Source organism: Anarrhichthys ocellatus, unplaced genomic scaffold (genome assembly GCF_004355925.1).
Source record: "Anarrhichthys ocellatus isolate YVR2014 unplaced genomic scaffold, GSC_Weel_1.0 scaffold13, whole genome shotgun sequence".
Taxonomy (NCBI): domain Eukaryota; kingdom Metazoa; phylum Chordata; class Actinopteri; order Perciformes; family Anarhichadidae; genus Anarrhichthys; species Anarrhichthys ocellatus.
The window spans coordinates 4286332-4311333 of record NW_022280043.1 but is presented as its reverse complement, the minus strand read 5'-3'; the positions used below and the strand labels follow the sequence as shown (position 1 = coordinate 4311333).

The 25002-nt window shown below is 45.4% G+C and overlaps 2 protein-coding genes across 13 annotated transcripts in view; one reads left to right on the top strand and one right to left on the bottom strand.

Annotated features, from left to right (window-relative positions):
- The first annotated feature begins 830 nt into the window (after positions 1-830).
- LOC116386806 (histone-lysine N-methyltransferase ASH1L-like) lies at positions 831-15847 on the top strand. 5 transcript variants are annotated; one of them, XM_031853336.1, is made up of 14 exons: positions 831-1324; positions 4021-4869; positions 5651-9707; positions 11149-11473; positions 11657-11830; positions 11912-12018; positions 12102-12175; positions 12313-12358; positions 12454-12494; positions 12595-12662; positions 12757-12926; positions 13452-13543; positions 13661-13803; positions 13889-15847. In XM_031853336.1, exons 2-13 carry the CDS (start codon positions 4225-4227, stop codon positions 13787-13789), a joined length of 5928 nt encoding a protein of 1975 aa, XP_031709196.1. In that variant the 5' UTR covers positions 831-1324; positions 4021-4224; the 3' UTR covers positions 13790-13803; positions 13889-15847. The 5 variants fall into 5 exon arrangements, with proteins under 5 accessions (XP_031709196.1, XP_031709198.1, XP_031709199.1 ...); XM_031853337.1 differs by having other exon boundaries at positions 832-1324; positions 11924-12018; XM_031853338.1 differs by lacking the exons at positions 13661-13803; positions 13889-15847 and having other exon boundaries at positions 12757-12939; positions 13452-13540.
- A 543-nt stretch (positions 15848-16390) lies between these two features.
- The window catches only part of rusc1 (RUN and SH3 domain containing 1), a 15258-nt gene continuing 6646 nt past the window's right edge, over positions 16391-25002 (bottom strand). Inside the window, exons 3-14 of one of the 8 annotated variants that reach the window (XM_031853342.1) lie at positions 23413-24249; positions 23202-23261; positions 22151-22273; positions 21968-22044; positions 21739-21756; positions 21303-21477; positions 20897-21002; positions 20687-20733; positions 20119-20612; positions 19797-20032; positions 19424-19591; positions 16391-19065 (exon numbers count right to left, since the gene is read on the bottom strand). In XM_031853342.1, the coding sequence (XP_031709202.1) occupies positions 18900-19065; positions 19424-19591; positions 19797-20032; positions 20119-20612; positions 20687-20733; positions 20897-21002; positions 21303-21477; positions 21739-21756; positions 21968-22044; positions 22151-22273; positions 23202-23261; positions 23413-24249 (2507 nt within the window). In that variant the 3' untranslated portion in view covers positions 16391-18899. Of the gene's footprint in view, positions 19066-19423; positions 19592-19796; positions 20033-20118; positions 20613-20686; positions 20734-20896; positions 21003-21302; positions 21478-21738; positions 21757-21967; positions 22047-22150; positions 22274-23201; positions 23262-23412; positions 24250-25002 lie in introns of those variants that run through there. The other 7 variants (XM_031853343.1, XM_031853344.1, XM_031853345.1 and 4 more) reach the window with 7 other exon arrangements.

The following is a 25002-nucleotide window of genomic DNA, read 5'->3' as shown; positions in this document are numbered from 1 at the left end:
TTTTTGAATGACCCTAGTTTTAAAAAAACGTTATTGTGATATTATCCTTACATGTAGGCTACATATTCTTAAATAAAACAGTGGTTTTCATTTTAACTACCCAAAACTATTGTACATACAGCAATCCCTCTTAAAATAGTGGTTGTTTACTGGGTACAGGTGAAATTCATGAGTCTGTCCTGTTACAGAGTTGCATTGACTGCAGGAGGAACAAGGGGCCAATAGGGGCCCAAAAGCTCATGTTTGTCATCTGGCCTTCAATAGACTTACAAACAACAAAACAACAAGTGTTATTTGCTGCTACTGCTTTAGTACTATATCATATTGTAACAACGAATAATAAACAGTAATAATAATGTAATTTTAATATAATGATTATTACAATAATCGTTATTATCAATGTTAATGCAATTCTAGATTACATTATTTTATGTTCATACCAAAAAATTACGTAAAATCTGTAGTAGAAATATGTTTTGTTGAAGCCCTATGTTATTTTGTGTTATTCCACTGAGTGGAGGAAAACATTGCTTGTATGGATCAATATGTTTCAGTGATGATAAACAGCTCTCACATATGAACTTTTTAATAAGTGCTTCTTCCATGCTGCCTCTCTCTCTCTCCTCTCCCACTACAGTAAACTGAATCCCGTTACACTACAGTGACACAACTTTTGAGCTGCTCCCTTAATTCTTACCACCAGCCTACTTCAGACAAGTCGTCGCCATTTTATTAAACGTCTAAATAGCCCTCCCCAATCGCCTATTATGAACCGCATTGAGATCCTGTGCTCTATTCGCCGTTTTATCCCCTCCTCTGGCCACACGAAAATGGCCACGCAATTGCATTCCCGCACATCCACCAACCCCTCTGCGCTGTCACCGCCTGTAACCCCGCACACACACGAGGTGCTGCAGCCCTTCGTCCCCCGTCATACTGACACGTTAACAGCTCGTGTGAGCACAATCTGATCCATTATTACTGGCGGGGAGCGATGTAACTTTCCCCGAGAGAAGTGGGCAGAAATACGATCCAGTGTAACCAGTCCGCCACCTAGCTGCGGAGACACGCCGACGAAGATCTGTCGACTGTATGAAAATGAAAACACCCGCGCCAATGTTGTTGCACAGTAGGCTCTGCGCTCCGATGAGACTGAAACTCGGTTTAAGGAGGTGTTTTAACCTCCGCTGGCTTCAGTTATGTAATCAAAGCAACATCTAATGCACCAAAAAGCTCCGGATTGCTGTTGGTGTGGAGGGGAAAGCAGGACAGCAACACCTTAACCTCATGCCTAAACGCAGTTGGCTCCGGGACGCGCTCTCGGGTAAGTAGCCTACGTAGCCTTATTACAGATTTTCATGGCAGTCTGTATTAATGTGTGCAGGCCTGTCATCACCAGCGAGCTCACAGCACTGTAGGGTTACCGATAATGTTGTGCATCCGCGGTGCGCTAATTTTATCCCTTGTTGCTGAGTATGTTTCTCCCTCGGTTCTCCGTGCGCGGTGATATTTATTATTTCAATGTTGCTGACACCAGCAGGGCTGGCAGAGGACAGATAGAAGAGGGGAAAAAAGGTGGCTCGGGGACTAATCCACATCACAAACACTATAGCAAGCACATTAGGACGCTAGCAACCCCACTTCCATGTTGAGTTTCAATTTGTGTATGTTTTTGGACGCTTAATATGTGTTTCATATCGTATTATGGACATAGGAGTGACGACAACAACAACACGTGCATGTGTGTATCATTTTTAAGTGCGACAGCATCAGGCGGAGAGTGTTTTTCAGAGGTGCGCAAAGTCATTATGGAGAAGGAAGCCCCCGTGGACGTCCTCAGTAAACCGGGGATAGGTTGCTCCAGTGCGGTAACACCCCCACTGCCCATACTGTATCTACAGTAGCAACATCAGTCAACCTACGCAGCTGCGACCTGCATGGTACACAATGTAGGCCTACGACCAACACACTTATAATACACTAACTAGAAGAAAGTGTGTGTGTGTGTGAGAGAGGAGGAGGGGGGGGGGACTCACGTGAGAAACTTCCATGTGTATGTGGAGTGGAGTGAAGCTTCATGGTTCAGTATTTTAAGATGCCATCACAGCAGGACTTCTGTACTGTTGTCAGGCAGAGGATAATGGTGTTGTAGTTATTGATGATAACACCGTCTTGGGATGGTGATTATGGCTGGAAATATGGTGGGGTGGGCCATTATCATGATTTAATCGTCGCCTCAGCACTGCCGAGGAACCCACACTGACTGCAGTGTCAAGTCCACCCATCATCCTGTCACTGGAAATAGCTTCTGGTCTAATGTTGGAATAATTTTGAGTTATGTTTGAGAGGTATAGCTCGGAGTATAAAAAGCTATTAGTATGCACTTTGACTGATGTTGAATGGGCTTGCCCTTTTAAGTTTGAAAACCTGCCACTCTTATTCTCTTCTAGCCACTTTGCAAAACAGGATTGCAACCCATATCAAGCTTCTCCTCATGCCTGTATCCTCTTCTTCATGCGGTCAGGCCTCTGGCCTAGAGGTCATGATGAAAGCGGCAGAGGACCACTGTCCATCTCTGTGCTCATTTCATTTGATTGTAAGGAGGTTTGGCCTCGGAAATGCTTTCCAAAACTGTTATATAACAGCAGTTACTGGAACAGATGTTGATTTGAGCTCCGTATGATTCAAGGAAAGGGTTTGGGTGTGGAGGGACCAAGAGTCAGGAGAGATAGCCCACTGAGCTCTTAAATGAAAACATTATCTGATATGCTCTTGTAAGTTTAAGCGGGGCAGTTCAGTGCGTTGTGAGACAAATGAGCTATTTCATAAGAGGCTCTCAGGAGAGAGCTGCAAAAATGCTTGGCTGGGTGTGTTTTAATAGAAAATGGATGAGCGTCTCCCTTAATGAGAGAGTATAATGAAGGAAGCATGACAGAAGATGGTGCTTCCCTTCGATATGTTAAAAACTAGGCTGAACACCGTGCGAGCGAGAGTGAACGTTTTTTCTGGTGTGGAGAATGTTATTTTAGGGTGTGTTACTTGCTGTAATGTCACATTAAAAGTCAATTTACAATGGGGTCAATGAAAAGCTTACTTGACTTAGAGGAAGCAATGGGAGGAGAAGGAATTTGCACTCCTTTCCAAAAATAAGTTTTACCCTTTCCTACGGATTTGTGTTACCACTACTGAAAAGGGGAGGAGGGGAGGAGGGGAATGGTCGGACCGTGAATGGAAGGATTTAGGTTGGAGAGGAGGAAAAGAACGAAGTGGAGGAGGAAATATGGTTCTGATTAACATGGGTACAGTGTATGAGTTGACCATTTTACTGTGTGGTCTACAGAGAGAGAGAGAGAAAGAGAGGGAGAGAGAGAGAGAGAGGATGGGACTAATAGAGAATGCATGCAAAAGCTTTCTGCCAAACATGAAAAGCGGAGTTTCGGAGAGAAAAGAAAGTACACTAGAGGGAAGGGTGGGAGGAGAAGTGCTTGTGGGAGTAGCTGAGAACAGAAGGCGCAAAGACAGTGGGGGGAGGAGGGGAGGAGGCTGGATCAAGTGTTTGAATTAGGCAGGAGCTGATTGATTGATATATTGATTTGGGGAGAGGAGGCAGAGTTAGGCTTAGAACATCAGTAAAAGTGTAGAGGTTTAGAGAGTGTTTGCTGTCTTTCAGAGCTGCCGTTATTTACAGATTGTCTGAGAAAACCTGCTGAGCTGTTTTTGAGGAATGCGAGTAGGTCTTTCTTCCAGTTAGTGCCGACATTCTGGGAATCGGTGGCGCTGATTGGCCCCCAGGTGGATGAGATTTGTAGGTTCTGTATGATGAGATCATCTCTGTGGACAGAGACTTTAGCATCTCTCTACAGCTGCCTGCAGGAACGGGACTTTCCCCTCAATTCCTGTACTGCTGCTACTCAGCATCTGAGCTCACTGAAATGACTAATCACTGGCCTCTCTATCTTTCTGTCTGTGTCTGTGTCGTTTCTCTCCCTCTTTCTCTGTCTCAAACTTACTCCATCTCAGTTCAAGCCTAAAGGACAAGAGAGACCCTTCCTTCGCTGGATGACGGAGAGCAACTGTACTTGGACTATTACAGGATATTCTTTTGGAAATCTCCTGACCTACACCTACATTCTGCTCTTTGCTCCCAACAACCCCACTGGACTAATTTAATAGTGTTATACTGGAAGCTCCACAGCATCCTGCCTCTCCCCCCTGACTTCTCTGATGGACCAGAGAGTGAAGGGGGGGACCCCTACAACCACAAACTCCACTCTGGACCCCACCTCTGCATCTGAAGACTCTGAAGTGGCAGAGAAAAAGAAGAGGGGTGAGGGGGAGGAAGGAGATGTAGGGGAAAAGAAGGAGGAGAAAAGAGGAGCATTGAAAAAGAGAGAAGGAGACAAGGGGGCAGTGCTGGAGTTGCTCATCGAGGGACGCTGTGGAAGCACAGGGCAGCAACAGCTTCAGATCTCTGGCAGAGAGACCAGCTGCCCTGAGGGGAATGTACGTCTCCGGATTGGACTCCAGGCCAAACGCACCAAGAAACCGCCTAAGATCTTGGAGAGCTACGTCTGCAAGCCCACCGTCAGGACCTATCAGAGACAAGCCAGAGGGGGACTACTAAGGGGGAATGGAGAAGGAGGACCGCAGAACAAAACCAGCTCCACTCCAGACGAGCCAACCAGAGATCAACGTTCAGGCTTGGATTCTGTCCAGACCACATCCAAAAAAACTGCATCTGCCGCTTCACCACCACTTGCGTCATCGTCATCATCATCATCATCGCAGCCACTGTCATTATCATCAACAGCTTCCACGACAGCGTCAGTCCCTGCCATAACCAGCCAAGGGACCAAGTCTGCCAAACAGGTAAGTTAAGGACAAGGCTACACACACACACACACACACACACACACACACACACACACACAAACATGCTTACATGGTGCAAAATCGTGCAGCTTTGTGCTTATCTGTAATAAGGTCAAATTGGTTATTGTTTCAATACTGAAACCTAAGCAGCCCATTTAAATAAACCGACCTATAAATAGGACAACAGCACGGCAACCACTTGGAGCTATTACAGACATTGGTCCATCAGTCCCTATGACAATCCCCCAAGGGGAAGCTTATTTCTTTAGCTGCAAAAACGCAACTCAAGCTGCAGCATACCAAAATTACAGGACAAGTACGAAATGTCAGGCCTTCTCATCTGTATTAGTGGCAATTTATAGCTACCAATAGCACAGCTTTCTCTCTCTCTTTCTGTCTATGCATGGCTCTCTATATCTGTCCCTCCCTTCTATTTTTACATCCCCTCTTTTCTCTACCTGCTCTAATTTATCTTTCTCTCCCCTTCAGTCCCTGTCCCACTCCCTTCCTCTCTCTTTCTCTGCCTTTGTATTTCTCCTTTCTGTGTCAGCCCCATTCCTGTTTCCATCACCTCACTGTCTCCATCTCTTCAGTATGCCCTCTTTTCTCTGCCTGATTGAGTCATTATGTCCTCACTCTCTCTTTTAATGGGCAGGCAAAAACAAAAGCATTTCAGTTGTTGTCTCTTCCCCATTGTCCTTCGCTGTTGTCCTTACAAACTAGTGGATGTCACAGCCATTGTTGTCTATGACAGAGATTCCGTGTATGCACTCCCCAGGTTCCTATCAAACTGGCCGATAAGACTGAGGTAAATTCAAATGGCTCATCTGAGAAAGTGAAGAAAGAGAAGCTTCCCAGTGTCTCTGCAGGACACAAACCCTGCTCGCCTACAACAGACCAGACAGCTTCAATTACTCCTTCCACCGCATGCATCCAAGCCCCATTTTCATCGGAAACCAGGAATGAAGGGAAGACCTCCAAAAAACATAATGGTTTGGTTCAGTCAGCAAAACAGAAGGGACTATCTAATGGGAAAGGCTCTGTCGACATCCTTGGCACTTCCATCTCGCAGAAAAGCAAAGTTGGAAAACACAGCAGTTCCTCCTCTGTTTCCTCCATGGACTCCTCGGCAAGACTTCCAGCCTTCACCACCTCCCATAAAGAACTCAGCCTGTCCAATAAGAGTAGACCAGACTCTCCTTCCTCTTCTTCAGTCACCCCTAAACCACAGTCCTCCCCCACTGTGGTTCTCTCCTCTACCAAACCCCAAGATCAGGATCCTTCCATACAGGCCCCGCTAGAGAAAAAGAGAGACAAAGAGAGGAAAGCAAAGAAAGACAAGCGGAAAGACAAAAAATCAAAGAGAGATAGATTGGAGACTGAAAGAGCAAAGAGTCAGACCAGAAAGGAGGAAGGCAAGAAGAAGAAAAAGGAGAAAGGGAAAGATGGGAAATCAAGGCATGGCAAAGAAAAAGAGGAAGGACATAGGACTGATAATACGTGGAGGGATGAGTTAAAGACTGAAAGAGGAAAGGCAGAGAAAAAGAGGGACAAGCTTAGCCCAGACAGACAAAGACCAGAGGATAATACATTTGGCGAAACAGTTGATACTAGTAAACTAGATAAAACCTGTAAAGTTGTGAACTCAGGCAGACCAGATGAGATAGACAAGATGGATGACAGTTGCCAGCCAGTTAAACAAGCTGAGCCAGCAACAGCAACAGGTGACACCAGTAAATCAAAAGAACAAGATATCTCAAGACATTCAACTGTGCCTCCAAGCCACCCCTCTTCTTCTGCTCATCCCTCTCTGCCAACTCCCTCTGCCCGTGCCCCTGTTTCTCCCCCTTTCCTCCCCCAAGAGCAGGACAGCCGTCCGCTTAAGAAACGTAAAGCCAGGCGGCCCAGCTGGACCAAGCTGGTGCACCGGGCTCAGAGAGTGGAAAATCAGGAAGCCCCTTCAGATTCCCAACATAGTCCTTTACTAAATTTCCCCCAGAACCCCAAGATGTCCCTTCCTGCCAAGGCCACTATTCATCAGACTGATGAGTCACACACAGCTCACTCTAGCTCCTTAAACAGCAGCTCCTCCCCTCTCTCTTCTGCAACCAAACTTCCATCCCCAAAGCAGAGTCATCCCACATCAGACCCAAGTCCCCCTGCTTCCAGATGCCCCATAACCCCTGCCCGAAAAAGGGGCCGGCCAAAATCCCACAGCTCTAGCTCAGATGAACCTCTCACGAGACTTTCATCAAACGCTATCCCAACGGAGGTGCCTCTTATGGTGTGTGACAGAGATCAAAAAGCCCCTGTGCTGGAGCCAAGTCCAAAACTGCAGTGCGCCACTCAGTCTAAATCCAGCCCCAAGAAGCGTGGCCGTCCTCCTAAGCGACCCCTCCCTGAGGACCACAGTCGCGATGCACTGAATCGCACTGACAGGAGTAAAGATTTTCACGCTGCTGAAAAGGGGAACAGGCAGCTAAAGATCAGGAGGCTGATTAATGAGATGAAGAAAAGAAAGAAGAGGAGACTTCACAAGGTAATGCTGTCTGGGTATGTGGGAAAGGAGGGAAGGGGAGGCCAGGCAGCAGATGGCGAGACCTCTCTGAGAATGAGTAAATCAATAGAGGCTACAACAGTACACACACTCTCAGCCTTGTCCTCCTCCTTTGGGAGCAAGTTGGGCCCTCAGATCAATGTGAGCAAGAGAGGGACCATCTACATGGGCAAGAGACGAGGACGCAAGCCTAAAGCCCAAACCGCTAACGCCAACTCCCAGAACACCACACAGTCGTCCCTGTTTAACAATCCCTCTGAAACATCTCTCTTCTCATCTAACCAACCCCAGCATCCTCCCTCTCACCCATTTCCTTCTCCATCTCTCACCCACTCCAGTGGGGCCCAGAGCCCTTATAGTGAAGGCAGCCTCACAGAACCAACATCTTCCCTACTTTTTCCTCACCCTTTCTTCCTCCCTTCCCCATCATCCTCCTGTACCTCCCCCCGTCCTCCCTCCTCCTCATCCCTCTCTCCCTTTGTGAAGAAGAGTTGTCCATGTCAGGGAAGGCATCATTTCCCCTTTCACCAGTCTTCATGTAAGCTCTCCTGTCCCACCCCTCCACTGCATCACACACCAGGCTCTCCTGGCCACCTGAAAGAGGCCACCCCCTCCCCCAGGAGTGAGTCACACAGCGAGGACACGCTGCCTAGCGATAGTGGGATTGGAACGGATAACAATAGTGTTTCTGAGCGAGCGGAGATGAGGGGGGTTAGAGGCATTTTCAGGTTGGGTCAGGGGTCAGGAGTGATTCTGGGGGGTCAAAGGCACCCTTCCTCTCTTGTCGACCGTCCCTCTCCTGTCTCTTCACCCCTCTCTGTAATGCCGAGACACACAAACCCCATCACCAACTTAACTACTGTGGAGCGGCACAGAGACAGACACAGGCACAGGCGAAGGGATTATGACTGTTCCTCTTCCTGTACTTGCTTGTGCCTGTGCTCCTGCCCGGGACACAACAAGTGCAATCATTTGGACTATTACCCATGCCTTGGACACAATGCACTGAAGAGACAGAAAAATAAACATAAGAAGAAGCACCAGCAGCTACACATGCAGGATCCAGAGTTTCTGGCCGAGCTAGAAGAGGTGATCGGTCAGTTCAGCGAGGTCCACATCGGACGGCGAAGTTGGGCGAGGACAGGACTGGGACAGGGCTTTGATGCGAGTAGGAATGCTGCTGGGGGAAGGCGTCATCACTCCTCCTCCCATTCTCTCCGCTCCAACATCTTCAGGATCAATCTGAATGGCTTCTACTCTCCTCACCCTTCATCTTACTCTGCTAATCCCTCCTTCTCTCCCCAGCCTTTCTACCCTTGCCAGCCTGTGCATTGCAGCAGGAAGCCAGACAGCAGGCAATGTGGTTGCTCGTCAAAATTTCAGGAGAGCATTGAAAATATGGGCTTTTACAGCGGCTATCCCCCAGCCACGACACTTTACCACCACCTCCCCAGCTCCTACCAGCTTCCCTCACCACACCAGTATGCCCCCCATCAGTCCCATCATGCCCACTTCCTCCTCAACCCCGCCAGATTCCACAGGCGGAGGAGCAGGTTGCTGCGGGAGGGAGCTTTAGGAGGAGAGGTTGAGGGAGATATAGGAGGCAGTGGAGGAGCCCCACACCTCAGCTCAGGGTTTACATCCAGCCTCTCCTGTGGCTGTGGGAGGAGCGAACACAAACACAAACATAAACACCGGCACTGCGAACGAGACATGGATGAGGAGGAGGAGTTACACGAGGAAGAGGAGGAACATGGAATGGAGAGAGAGGGTTTGGCTAGTTCAAAGCCAAGGTCAGGGTTCATTTTGGGGCAAAGTGAAGGAGGAAGGAAAGGGGCAAGAGGAATGGGGTCCGCTGCTGCTGCCACATCATCCTCAGCAGAGAGGTTCAAACACACATCTCTCACCTCACTGGGGCTGGGTTCCTCTCACCTGTCTTCATTTGGAGGAAGCTGGGGTGGTCTGGGCCAGAGCTGGACAAAATTTGGGGGCCTTGGAGGGACAGGGTTTGGAAATACAACTCCCAGCTGGAGAGGCTTCACTGGAGAGCAACATACAGGCAGACTGATCGCATCAGACGGAGAGGACGAAGACGGGGAGGACGAGTCACACCTGTACAGGACGTCACCGTCCCCAACACACACCAACCTGTTCACATCAGCTGCGTTGGCAACAGGGGGGAGGGGTCTGAGGATCGGATTGGCCGGTAGGAATCCAGGAAGTGGGGACAGGTCATGGAGGAAAGATGAGCCAGCATGGACTGAGAGGAGAGAAGCAGGTAAGGATGCATGAATGGTTTGATCAATAAATCTGTGACTGAATAGACATGACTGTGCTTCTGTGTGATGGCTGTGAGGTCATGTTAGCATTAGCGCTAAAGTTGGTGCAAATACTGCAATATTAGTATTTCTCTGGCTGTCTGTGCTGATAAATGCTACAAAAAAATCTCCATTGTTAACATGCTATATGTGTTGTGTGAATGCGTAGTTGCATTGTGTTATAGTTTCATCGGAAAAAAACATGCATACATAGAATACTGACAGATGACATAGAAAATCTAACATCAACTGTGCTTACCAATGAAATACACCAACAGCACCCAAATCATGACAGCTAGCTGTGTGAATAGGTTGTAAGCCTTTACACTTCCGCGGTCATGACAGATTTCTTTATTTGCAAAATGTGGAGATGAGATTTTGGCACCAATAGTTTGCCCACTATAGTGACAGCATTGCTTTTTCTCTCAGGTGTTGTTGAGCCACACATCAAAGCCTAGAGGGTGTTTGAGAGGAAATCAGACTTTGTTCTTTTTATAGCCAATTTCAGACTCACGCTGCTGTGCAGGATATGTGCCTAGCTCACACACGCACACACATACATGTTACCACTCAGCAACCACTCTGTTGGAGTTTTTAAAAAGTGTTGTAGCAGGAGGGCAGCATCTTTATGGGAATCTTCCAGAAAATCTTTGAAATCTTCCCGGCCTGCAGCGAACCACACGCTGTTGCAGCCCGGGGCTACCCAGTGAACACAGTCATTAGTTAACCACCAGATTGGCTATTTAAAGCCTGGCCTACCCCTCACTGCTGGCCAACTGACTTGGAAAAAGGAAAGCGTGGTCAGTCTGTGAGGGACTGTGGAAAATGGATCACAAAGATAGATGACCTCAGGAGAGATTAATGAAGGAATAGCATGGAGGTCAGAGTGGGGGCAAAAAGAACTTGTGAGGGGAAAATGTTGTTTTTAAAAGAAACATTTGACATCAATTCATCATTTAACTAAACACACATTTTTAAGTTTAGCACGCCAGTAAGGGCACGCTCATCCACATTTTTTCTCTGTCTGCTCAGCCTTTTGAGATTGTGTTCCACATTAACCGATCATGCAAAAACAATTTGTGTGGAAGAGTGCATACGTGTGCATGTTCATACCATAAAGTATGCATTCTGCACAGTGGACATACTTGTGTTTTTTTTGCTGTGAATGTGCGTACATAAATCCCCTCTTAATGCATTTCCCAGAAGTAAACTGGTCAGAGGAAATGTTGTGACTCACATAATCAGTGTCCCATCCGCATGACTCAGCCCAGACTGGGCTCACATCACACCTCCTGCTGGCTCAATCGCTGATCCACATCTGTCTCATTTCCTCTCTGCCACTTACACCCCTCCTCCTGTGCCTCAAACCCTCCTTCCCTCTTTCCATTTCAATGACTGCAGGTTTACAAGGTGATTCAAGAAGCCGGGGGCAGCAGAAAACCGTGCCAACGCCAGACAGTGTGGCAGGAGGGGGGAAAAGAAGGCCAGGGCGGCCCAGAAAGCATCCACTGCCCTCCACTGTGTCCTCCCCCATGCACTCATCTGCAGCTCCCTCCATGTCATCACCCGACCTCTTGCCAGGACACAACAGAGATTGGAGAGAAGTGGGAGGGCCAGAGAGAGATAGAGGAGGCGACACAGTGCAGCAGGTGACAGAGTTGGAGCTGCAGGCCAGGAAGAAAAGGGGACGGAAAAGAAAACATGGTGACTCTCCTTGTCATCAGAGGTAAACACTCACAACTGTATTATAAAGTACCTGAGCTGGTTGACTTGAAAATTCAATACAACCACTCACTATTGCTTTATTAACCCACTGTTTTCAGCACTGTGTGCTAAACCAGTGCCTTTTCTCTCTTTCTCTTTTTCCTCTCTATCATTCTATCTCTCTCTCTTCATGCTTTCCTTTTAGTGTCGCTGAGGATAAACCCGAGTGTGACACCCCCCCTGAATGTTTTAGCCCATTAGATGTCGACCAGGCTCCCTCTCAACCAGTAACCATCCAAAGAGAGGAGAAAGCAGATGGGCCTCCCAGGAAGAAGTTTCTGAGGGCGGGTCTTTACTCTGATGATTACAAAACTACAGAGTAAGTTGACAGAATTCATAAACAAACTATTACAACATTTTTTTATCTTTTTTGTTTGTTTATGTTTTTAATGTTTTTAAGTGTCTTTCCTAGCCCGCCCTCCCAAGCCCGGCAGTTGTGCAAAGAGAGTATGGATTACTCACCGGGGGAGCATGAATACAGCCTTTTACCTGCTCCCATAAATGTTGGTGAGTATTTAATAAAATTCCAAAAGCTGCTGTAGTTTGTTGTAGCTGCGATTGTTCATCCTAATTGTCTTTGTGTCCTCCAGGGAAGTACCTTAGGCTGAAGAAGATTCATTTCCAGTTACCTTATGATGTTATGTGTCTGTGGCAGAACAATCAGGTACAGTGGAGCCCCACAACACAGAATCAGGAAGTTAGATGGGCAACCTGAAACATCATTGAAGATAAAAGAGTGTTACGAGGGGATTTGTGGAGTGTCATGAATGTGCATGTAATTCTGATGTTGTGTTGTCACAGCTTCAAAAGCAGCCTACTGTCCCCCTGAAGAGGAAGCGGCATTACTGTGAGTTGCCAGTAATCAATGTGTTATCTTCAAGTTCAGTAGATGGATCAAATCAAGTCTCTCATACAGCGTCTTACTCTGTATCTCTCACTCAGGCCGGCTGAAGGAAAGGATTGTATCCTCTCATCGGACATCGGTGAGTTCATGTGGCTTGGGGTTGTTCACTCCAGTGAAGAGCGCAGCTTTAATAAGTGTTAAACTTATAAGCGTCCCTCCATTTTATTTTTATTTTACAGGAGAGCTCTAGCGACATTACTAGCTTGTTTCCACACCTCGACATGGAGCCTTTGACCAGCAGTGAGCGGTACGGAAAGAACGGCGCGATTAACATAGATACAGTAAACTATTACTGAATTGATGTCAGTGAGCTAATGTGTCTTCCTTGTGTGCCGGGCCAGGAGCTTTGTGGTGGAACACCACGTGTTCCTTGTGAGGAACTGGGAGCTCGTGAGAGACAGACAGATCCGACTGAGGATAGAGAGGGAGAGAGACGCAGAGGGAGAGGAGCAGAACTCACGACGCCTGTCCTGTGATGGAGCCAATGAAGACGACAGCCACATCAAGTCAGGTCCATGAAGCAAGTGTGTGTGTTAGTTTTTGTTCCTGTAGGTGTTTGTGTATGCATACGTGTATGTGGTTGAACTCTATACATTTTCATTTCAACATCTGTATAGATTTCTTCTTATGTCCCGTGTTCTGTCTTTTACTTAATGTGTGCATGTATGTGCGTGCGTGCGTGTGTGTGTGCTCTGCTTACAGCCCGTCGTCCTCATATTTGGCCTGTCTTTCCATATCATTCTCAGCAGCACAAACTAAGTGGTTTTCCAACCACAGAATTTCAGCCTGCAGAAATGTTTCCCCATTTCTGTCATCCAGCGCTGGTGTCCAAGAACCCAGCTGACATCAACTTTCCCCATTAGCAGTGAAACCACATCGTTACCATCAAAGATTCCCTGCCTGATAGGAATCAAGGGAAAATAAGGACACATGCATAATTACAGATATATCTGTAAAATAAATAATGCGCTGTTGTCATTCCCTCCTACAACGCCTTCACTAACATACAGAATACTGTTTGAACTCTGACCCTCAGATCAGCAAGTGGGGGTGGAGGTGACGGTTATCAGCAGTGACCCCCACCATCAGAGTCAGGACACCTCCAGCTCACTCACTGCCAGCCCCTGTGTGAGTGAAACACCACCCACCTACTACAAAAAACAAGTCTTTTCTTTTAAGAATGCATGTTTCCACAATGATAAAAATCTACTTTTGCAATTAGTTGTGCATACTTGTTCACCACAGCCCACCAAAACCCAGAACAGACAAGAGGAGGAGGGAGAGGAAGAAAAACGAGGGGAAGAAGAGGTCTGCAGCAGAGAACAGAGGAGGAAACGGCTGAATGATATACTTTTGACCCTGCAGCATTCATAAGCTAACAATGAGAGGTAAGTAGAGCATCAGATACAGAAACAGGAGGGACTCGGAAATGTATACGCATTGTCTCGTTGATATTGTCTTGCCTTTACGTAGGTGGGACCACTCTGAGAAAGGGACCAGGCCCACCACCGGACAGATGGACAGGAACTGATGTCACAACACTGCTATTAACAGTAGTAGTGCCGCGGAGAACAAGCGAGAAAAAGAAAACGCGAGATGGAGAATTATAGCAGCTGAAAAATGCAAGAAAGACATCTCACACACTGACAGATGAGTGTGGTGAACCTAGCGCTCTGAAGGGCATCACACCAAGGATGAAACCATGGAAACACATCTTTTGTCCAAGCGGCAAGGGATGAGACAAACTGAGACAAACTGTCCCGGATGAAAGAAATAAAAGAAACAGACCAGCTGAAATTAATTTGCACTAGTGCTGGATGAGCAAGCACACTAAAGACTGTATGTATGCTGAGTGAACACAATATAAACACACACACAAACACATACACTTTGATTGCTCTTACTTAGGCACCTTAAGCAAAGACAGACATCGGTCCGAGTCTGACAGTGGACATATATGGTATTTAGCATTTCAGCTCGGAAGTTTCCAAGAGACGAGAAGCTCAGGAGCTGCCCGGGGATACAAATATGTAGCCTGGGCCCTAAGTAGGTCAAAATTGAACCCTCATTTACTCATTAAGCTTTCAAAGTCACATTGCACCTTTGGGAAATGACACAAAGAGAAATGAACCAGTTGAAAGCTGTTGAGACAGTGGTAGGGGTTTTTACTTCACTTTACCAAGACTATGTCTGCTATGTACCAGTGAATAGGCAGGGGAGGGGGTGGGCTTTGTGATTGGAATTTTGGCATCGCTGCAAGAGAATTTCAAATGAGGTTTTAAGAAAGAACTTATTTTTGGAAAAAAAAAAAGACAGCTTGAGCACTGTCTGCTTAAGAGATGGGCAAAATATATTCATGATAGGAATGTTTATTGTTGACTATTTTCAGTATTGCTTCCTGGGGAAGGGAGAGAGAGAGGGGTAAAAAGGGTTTTGTTTACTTCAGACTGCCTTTGAGAATGTTTTTGCTCCAGAGCATTGACAATCAGAATGTCCGAGGGGGAAGAGGAGAGACAAAACTAGAATTGATTTGCCCCAAATGCTCTGTAGAAGTGCCATGTTGTCTTGTGTACGTACCTAAGCAAACTCATGCAGTCTTTAAAAGCAATATCTCATCTGATAAGGACTATATAAGGACTTCTGTTGTTGTGTTTTTTTTAGTTGTGAATATCTGAGGATTGGAGGTCATTTTTCTGTACAGTTGCATAGTAGATTGTCCTCATGTTAGGAGGATTGGGCTAATCCACTTAGTGGAAGTAGCGTTCAGTTTCATGAATGTACATAGAGAGAGAGAGAGAGAGACCTGTTTTCCTTCTATCAGCAGTAGCGTGTGAAATGAGTATTATACATGACAATACTATTGGGATTATACATACAACTTATTAATCAAACCTTTCGTTTTACTAACATGTTTTTAACAGAGTATAAAGCTGACCAATATACCAGTCATTTGTCCCTAAAATTGACTATGATTGTATATGATTTTTTTGTAGAATTACATAATTTGTCTCTTTTCTTAGCTGAGCGTACATTTTTCATTTTCTAATTATTGGTCAGACAATCAGTGACAGTGATTTAGTCTTTCCAGTGTTACATTTCTGCTCTCTTTCAGTAGTGGCTTCTAATAACAAGCCAAGAAAGTGCAATTTCTTTGACTGTTTACATACTGTATGTATATTCTTCCTCTTTCCTTTTTTAACTAAGAGCACTACATTATTGCCAGTGGATGATTAACTTTATAGCAAAGGTACACATAAAGAGTTATTTATCTAGTTTGCATGACATGTAACCTTTGCCTGTTGCCTCTGATAATATGCATCTAAAAAACAAAACATCAAAAACAGTTATAACTCAATGCCATAGAATGTCAGCTCAGACAATTTGCCTCTATAACCATAATAATAAAAGCATTTTATGTCTACTAGTACTAAACCCTGCAGACTCTTGGTGTATCAGTTATAAGGCTTTCTGTGTTTTGGGAGGTTATTGCAGTGATTTTAATCAGGTTGAGCTAACAGTGCTATCTAGTGGTGTTTGCATGTATATCTCACACTGTGTTGTCCTCCATAATGACCCACAATGGAGGACGATATCAAAGGAACACGGTTACAAGATGGGGGAGGGCTGCAGCTCACTCCGGAGATTTGTTCCCCTCTTTCTGCCCTTCACAACATCCGAGGGTATCCTGGGATTTTTTTTTCTTTTTTTTTTAATCTAAACCAAGAAGTAATAGAAATGTCCCCTATGAACATAAAAAAGACAACATTTGTAGTTAGGTTTCAGTCTTGACTTCCTTTGCAATCTGACACATGTAGGTAGTTTCCTGTCACATTTCAGATACAAATACAGGACATATATATTTCTGAGTGAGGTATCTCATACATATTTCCATGATGGTTTAATGTATAAACTGTGATTAATAGGGCTTTTAACATCAATTTAAGTGCTAAAATATGACTCAGACAGCTGCCCAAGTTTGGTTTATACTGATCATTTTATTTGGTGTATTTACAAACAAGCACATGCAGGAGGTTGACAGTGACTGACACTAGAGGGGCACTGAACTATATGCAATAGTAGGACACAGGGATGTCTACAGGCTACATGACACCAGAGAGAGAAAGAGGAGGAGAGGGAGGTACATCTCAATGTTACACGCAAGCAGCCGCACACACGCACGCACACACGCAGTGAAAGTGCAGGATGTGCAGACACACCGATGTGCTCACACTCATCTCTGCTTTCACTGCCAAACACGCTGCCATGTATGCACTCTCTCTCTCTCTCTCTCTCATGCACACACACACACACACACACACGCGCACAAGACCCAGATAGATAGAGAGACATTAGATGGGTCAGATAGAGCTATTCCTTTCAGAAACCTCATGATCTATAAATAGTACATCCAATAAATTAACAGATTTCAAACAAATGCATTTAGACCAGAATCTCACAAATAAACAAACCAAAAAATATAAACAGAATTGAATGTGTCAACTGATATTTCATCTTTATCGAGACATTATTTCTTGTAAACACCTAGGTGTTATCCATTTGATGGCATTTTATTGTGATCATAGGTTATGAGCACTGGTTAGATTAAATGCTACTGGACAGTTGCCATCGTGACTGTAATGTCATGCTACATGGCATTGACACAATAAAACGAGGAAACTTTGAAGAACTGAGCTTTCCCTGATTGATCAAGAGCAATGAAACTTTCCTGCTGTATTAAATGGAGGTCCTTTAGTGTCAGCCTTTCCTGACCAGTTAAAATCCATCTCTTTCATATTAACTTTAACTATCTAAGCGATTTTTTTAGGCTTCATGTGCCAACATCAAATCAAAACTTTGAGTTTAAAACAAACAAAAAGGCTGTTAGTTGTACATTTAACCATATGCATAGTCATCAATACAGAATCTAGACAATAACTAATAAATATATGACATAAAGCAATGGGGTTAGAATCAACATATCACTTCCACCACTACCACTATCATTAATATCAATGATTATGATGAGCAAACATGGCGGGAAGGGGTAAGATAAATACAACAGCGGAGGTATGAGGTGGAGACCAGCCACCAAACCTACGGACTTTACAGTAGCATTTATGAATACTTCATAAATACCTCTGGGATTTTCTCACTGCATTAAGTTTAAGGTCAGATAGTGTTGAACAAGAGTTGAGCATAGTTGTGTGAGGTGTTTACTCTGACACGTGTTGGCCTCTTGAGGTTTTGGACGAGTTGAGAGATGAGCTCCAGATTGCTTTTGTCTGATATTATCTTCTATAACTGTGTGGGATGGATAGATGGATAGATTGATATTTTTTGGCATTCATTCAAAGCATTCATGGCACATTACAATGCATACAGTGTTAAAGGTATGAGGATAAATCTAATAATTGTATGAATATGATGTCAAGACAATAGCAATACATGAAGCAAACAGGAGGGAAGATACTGGATTTCATACTTAAACACTTTTTTTTTTTTTGCATGGATGATAACCACTTAATGTGTGTGTAAAGTTGCAGATGTAAAGATTTAGAATGAATCCATTCATTTTCAATCATCCACTTCCTCAATGTGGCCACAGTATTAAGCTGCTGCTCGTGTTTTACCATCTGCTTTCTCTTGTTCATCTATCTTTCTATCTATCTTGGTAATATCAATCTCAATTTATATACCTATATATATTTTTTTTTATGTATATTTATACAGTCAAATATAGTAGCAGAAACATGTCAAACACACATGAACCAGGCGATAAAGGTGAGAGGTCAATAGGGGTGAAAGGTCAATAGAACACAGATCTACACAGCTACAATTCACTACATTACTACGCAGTATGCAACAGGAGCTACGGCCCAGTACTCTCACATCCTTTCTCCATTCGACAACCTGCGAGCCACGACTCTCTACAGCTGACGGCGAGAGATATCAACGTGGCTACCACCAGGCACCAAATATGACTGTCGCCTCCTCATGACAGGCAGCCTCTGATCTGAAAGCACTCACATCTGCAAGTTGTTGATCGGGCAAAAGTTACCCTGAGATCATTTTCAGATCAGTGGCTGACAAGGAATGCAGACATTGAGAAAAGAACATTTTAAAGGGATACTTCACCCCAAGATCAAGGTATGAAATGATTTAAGTTTGACTTGAGTCATTATTTCACAGCATCTGCTGCATTCCTGCTGCCAACATCCATTAGTTTAATGCTACCAAACTGGATGGATTGTGATGGGGAAAAAAACCCTCCCATATGTTCATAAAGGGAGTGGGCTGCAGACTGCTCCTGATGCATGTAAAGCAGAACAGATGGTGTTATACACTCAACTCAAACCGAGCAAGCATGAAATATCCCTTTTAGAGTAGTGAAGCCTCACCATAACACTCGCCTAAATATATATATTTATATATATTCATTTTTTTTATTTTTTATTGATTGAGTGCAGCAGTTATGGTACCGAAGTCACATGATGAGGGAGGTGTAGCCAATAGGTACCAGTCCCTCCTTGTCTCCCTGAAGACAGCGAATCCAGTCCTGATCGACTCCTCCTAACACCACCAGTTTCTCCCCTTTGCAGAAGCTAAGCTCCGAACCTGTTCCAGAGTGGTCACACAGCGTTCGTACGGACCTGAGGACAGACAGCAGAGATCTTCTCAGCCACAATTCTCTACACAGACAACATATGAGGTAGTCGATCCTTGGATGAGTCACAATGCAGGATTGATGGTGAGTCACCAATTACAGACTTTCAAAGACGAAAAAGACAATAGGCGCATTCCTGGTGTCTACTACACCCACTGGTGCTCTTGGAGGGGGGGGGGGGGGGAAGAAGTCATTTCAAAAAGGAAAAAAAACATGCCACAACTCATATTTAAAGGCGCAATGTGCAAGATCTGGTCAAGTTAGTTTTAAAACATTCAAAAATCAGCTAACATTATCCACAGAACTGCGTCTCAGCCATCACTGTCACTTTATGTCGGTTGTACCTGAGCGGTCTGGGTTTGTCCTTCATCTCCAGTGTGTCAACCTCCTTCTCTGACTCTGGTTCATTTTCTCCCTGGGGCTCTGGGCCCCTCCTTATTATCGGAGTGGAGTTGCTGCTCACCATTCGTGTCAGCGCAGTGACACCAGGAGCCAGCCACTGAGAGGGACGCCTGCAGAGACAGACACAAAGAGGACGAGTGGAACAGAGAAAGAGTGTGGGACAGAAGGGCAGAGAGGAATCACATAAAGCTACCAAACAAGTACAACAGTGACTTTAGAGTTTCTTAATGTAACTACAGTGGTTGAATTCACAAATTCATCACCTTTCTCTCTAGCTTAAGAAAAACAAATTAATTATGTGATTCATTGGCTAACCTGGTTGGTGGCGTGTGACCTGGTGGGCTGTTGAGGCTTTTAGAGGCTCCAAAGAGCCGCCCCAAACCCCAGGGAACCTGAGCCCCACTGCTGACCGCAGCAAAGTCACTTCCTGCTTGGGCCTGGAGGTCCGGCAGATCCGTCTTTACCTCCTCCTTTTTCAGGTTCGGCTCAGACAGGTTGTGGCTCAGTCTGCCTCCCCAGCGCATCACAGCCCCCCATCCCTGCTGGATCACCTATGATTAACAAAAATGTCAGCTCTGCAGGATCACAGACAACATATTTGACTACAAACACTGAACAGCCACGCAAAGGTGAGTACCTGTCCTGCCTGCTGAGCGAGGCTGTCCTCAGCATTAGGAAGAGGGAAGTCTCCAATATCCTTCTCCTGCACCCACAACAGCTGAGGACTTGTCTGAGTGACCGAAGCTTTTATGGGTGCAGCGCTGCTATGTGTTGACTCCCCTGGTACTCCATTCTTTGGATTGCTCAACGGTGACAATTTCTCTTTGGCTGCCCGATATTCTGGGCTTCCAAAGTCTACTTCTGAGAGGCTTTCAATATATTTGCAGCTTGTGATTTTGGATTTGGACCCCTCTGTTGACCGCTGGGATCCAGCATCCTGTGAAGGTGGACTGGGGATCTCTGGAGTGGGACTGTCTGGCTCTAAATGGTGGTGCTGGAAGAGCAGGTCGAGGTTGAAGGTCAGCAGGCTGAGAGGCTGCAACACGAGGAGCAGCTCCTCAAACAGAGGCTGGCAGGCAGTCAGCGACAGATGCATAAAGGAAGAGGGCCGGTAATATGTCTCTAGCACGTCTGAGAGAAAGAGAGATCACTGTTAAAAGCACATGCATGCCCACAAGAATGACAGGGAAGTGATGGAAACTTACCACTGCAAGACTGAAGGTGAGATAGCCAGAAATCCAGAAGCTTGGTACTAGAAGAAAAGAAAAATAGAGAACAGGAAAACTGAGGATCCAAAGAGAACATGTGCGGGGAAATTAAAATATGAGGGAAAAAAAATAGATAATGTTATGACTGATTTGAGCACTTGTCATGCTACCAGTAGAGACCAGCAAGGATGAGGAGCCATGACTCACTTCAGTAGACCAAGGAGGAATGCGTTGAACCTGTGTTTGCTCTGTCTGAGCTGAGGCAGCTCTCCAACACGGACTTGTAGGTTGAACAACGCTTGAGATTTAGGACCTTGAAAAGTGGGTTGAGAGGAAGAAGGGAGGGAGAGAGAGAGAGAGGAACTTACAGAGGTCTGCGAAAAATTGCAGTGAAACTTGGCACTCATAAACCAATCAATATCTGCATCCTGTTGTTAATTCAGCATTTTAGACACTAAAATCAACAAGTATTGACTGATGTGTGGGAAAATGAGAGGCAGAATAAGTCCAGAGCTTATCATTATCAACCAGGGAATAAAACAAGACACAACTAATATCAAATCCTTAATATCCAAGTCTATAAATGCTAATTTTCCGACAATTGGAGTGCTACCTGGCCTGGTTGAGGCCTGGACCAGACCCCAGGCTGAATTTGGCCTCCTGCCTGCAATCAGGTCACTCTGGTGAGGTTTCAAGCCATCGGTCAGCAAGCTGTGCAGGGCAGGGCAGAGACACTGCAGCACCAGACGGCCCAGAGATGGATTTATAGTGCTGTCTCCTGATAAGGCCTAGGGAGGGGAGAGCAGACAAGAGGAAGGGAAAGGAGGAAGATGTGCAGTGATAGGGAGGGACAGGGGAATAGAACAGCAAGGATGATTCAAGAAAGAGGGAAGAAAGGAAAATGGGACACATAAATGGAGGTTGGAGAGAAAGGGGGGTGGGGGGTTGTATGGGTATGATTTGAATAGACATGAGTTGGGCGGTTGGAGTTAGTTTACAAACAAATTCATAAGACTACTAGATTAGGTTATCTAAAGATATTCTAGTACCTTGTTAACTGAGAGAGACTGAGGAGAGACAGAACAACATATGTAGAGTCAGAACAAGAAGGAAGCGAGGGAAAGCATTTTCAAAGATGAACAATAAATTCAAAACAATATGACATTTTTTTTTGTTATCAAGAGTGATGTGAAACAAAACAGTTTCCATTTATGAAAAAAACGTCTTAATTCTGTTATTTAAAATCCCACTGGTGACGTAAATTTAGCAGTGACTGACCTTCTGAACTACAGTGCGAGAAGAGCTGAACTGGGCCAAGATGGCTTCCACTGCCATACTGACCGCACTGACCAGAGCTGCAGGGAAGAACAATGGTCTTTGGTTAAACTGTAAGACCTCTCGACATCAGGGACAGAGACACACAGACGGACAGGTGAACACACACACAGGTGAGACACACACCTTTTTTGTCCTGCAGGCACAGAGCGGACAGGCCCAGACCTCTCATTGGATGCTTCACATCTTCACCCATCCAGGATTTATCTGTCCTCTGGACAGAGCCAGCGAATGAGACACTGCGAACAGCTGACAGCGACAGCAAAAGAGCAATTACTTACTATAATTAGTATTAAAAAAATATACAAATTCAACAGAAGCAAAATGAGTCACCACAGACATTAAATGTATAAATAAATAAATACCATAACTAAAGAAATTGCGTTATTAGTAGGAGCAGTTAAGCAATGAGGAGCACCGGAGGAGGCAGATAGAAGCAGATGGTGCTACTGACAACAAACAGTGTGTGAAGACATCCTGTAAATATTGGTTGGTTGTGGTGCGCTTTCAACATCTGGATCTGTGAAGACAACTTTCTGGACACATCAGGGATAAGTAGGATCCCATGCATTAATCTTGACTCACACTCATACATACTTAATATAAGCATAGACAGGAGAAACTATCGAGCTAGGGGCGACACAGTTGTATAAGCTACCACATCAGTCAGGTCAGATCCAATCACACATACGTTCAAAGGGCAGGTGTTGTGTACAGTTCATATAAAATGATTTATATAAACTAGTTATATAAATACATTCATATAATGAACAGGATGCAGTGGACTTTGAAATTGCCCTAGATGTACACAAAGATAATAAAGTTTAACTTAAAATTTAAAATAATGACATTACAACATAATGGACAAGTATACTTGGGTTGTGCCTGGCATGAAATGCATGTGTCCATTTCAACATACCGTGCAAAAAACAGAAACAACATGGAGACAGACCAGACCGACACAAAGACAGACAGACAGACAGACAGGGAGGGAGACAGGGAGACAGACAGACGAGGAAAGAGGGAGAGCCATGAGAGCAACTCTAGGCACCCTGTGACAGGAACGGCTGTCACCCCTCTGAAGGCCCTTTGCAGATTTGAAAGGAAAGTGTAGATGAGACGTACCAGATGACCTGCAGGGAGTTACCTTCTGATACATAAAAGAAGCTACAGTTACCTAGTTCTTTCAAATCTGCAAATCCCCCGGGTCGAGAAAGTGACAAAAGTCTGAGAGACACTATATGCAGGGCAGAGAACAAAGACAGAAACAGACAGTAAAAAGGACAGACAGACATGCATGCAAGCAAGATGACAAAGAGAGTGTATAAGATGGAGAGATGGAGAGAGAGAGAGAGAGAGAGAGAGAGAGAGAGAGAGAGAAATCTTACTCGCCACGCGTGACTGCGGAGGAGCCTGGTAGAGTTTTGGGGGTAGGGCGGGCGCCCTTGGCGGTATAGGAGGGTAGAGGTTTGGATAGTAGAGGGGAGCAGCGAGGGCAGGCAAGGTGTGAGAGCGGGGGAAAAGCGGGGAGCTGAGGTAGGAGCCTGCTACGCCTGGGGGGGGCGCACCGGGGCGCTGGGGAGGGGAGAGGGCGCCGATAGGGGAGAGGCGGGGAGGGGCACCCCTGTGCAGAGGGCAGTTTTTTGGGTGGTACAAGTAATACGTAGGAAGAGGAGGAAGCTCCTTAGATGCCCTGGCCTTGTTGCTGTTGTGATCCGTGCACGAGTTTGTGCGCTTTTGTGAATACAGCGAGTCCATAGTACTGACACTGTTTGAATACGTCATCATGACATCTATGTTCTTATATGGGGTCGTGCAACCAGGAGCCTCTGCGGTGCCACTAACAGGTGTGTCTGACTTAGTGTGTGTGTCTGAGTCACTGCGGTATAGAGAGTCGAAATTACAGATAGAGTCAGACGTAAGAACCCTGGGTGTGTTAAACATCTTCCCATAATCACAAGGAGAGTCTGCACCAAAATCTTCCAGAGATTCATAGCCAGAGTTTATATCAGGGCTGGAATCATCTCTGTGGATACAAGCTGAGCCGGCAGCAGGGGCCCACTGTGTGTTACAGTGTTTGTCTGTGGACTCCCTGCCTGCATGACTGCGGGGTCTGGGATCTGCAAAGGGCTGGGAGTTACAGTAGCCTGGATGATAGGTAGGGAGGGCGGTGTGGAGGAAATAGGGTTGGGAGAACTGGGCGAGGGACAGTGGTGGGGAGGAAACTGCTTATTGGAAAGGGTAACAAAGCCAAAAAATTGAAGGTGCAGAAATCAGGATGGAGAGGGCAGGCGCACAAGCAAAGCGATTATGAGGGAGCAAAGTGGAGCCATGGACAAACAATGGAAACAACAAAATGGGATGGATAGGTGAGAAAAACAAGGAAGTTTAAAGCAACAAAAAAAAAATGTGGCAGAGAAATGGGAAGGAGAGAGAGAGATGCATAAAATGTTAGTGTCTGTCAAGAGAAAAATGCACATTCATGAGTGTATTCCAGCAGAAATCGTCATCATGTAACATCATGCAGTAATGCAGTATTTAAACAATTCAAACAGTTGATTGACACTTACACATTGACAGTGCATGAGAGTCAATGGAGTTGATTTATGAAGGGCAATAACCACAGTTTTTCATTTAAGAGTGTTTGACACAACTTCTCACAGCTGCACAGTAGAAATACTACTTATTCCCCACTGACACCTTCATCTCAAATGCCACCATCAATCGCAAATATTCATCATATTTCAATGTGGGTTTTCTTTACAGCATCTGGTTTCACTTTTATTTCATACTTGAAGTAAGTGTTATGAATATAAAGTAACAGTGTAACAGTTTTGTAATTTACTGCAGTGCCATCATCACCTCTGGATCACCTTCTCTTCTCTTTTTCTCTGCGCTGCCGTTTGTTTTCTACCTCTCTAGCTTCTTTCACACACCCCCCCCCCCCCCCCCCCCCCCCCCCCCCCCACCCCCCCCCC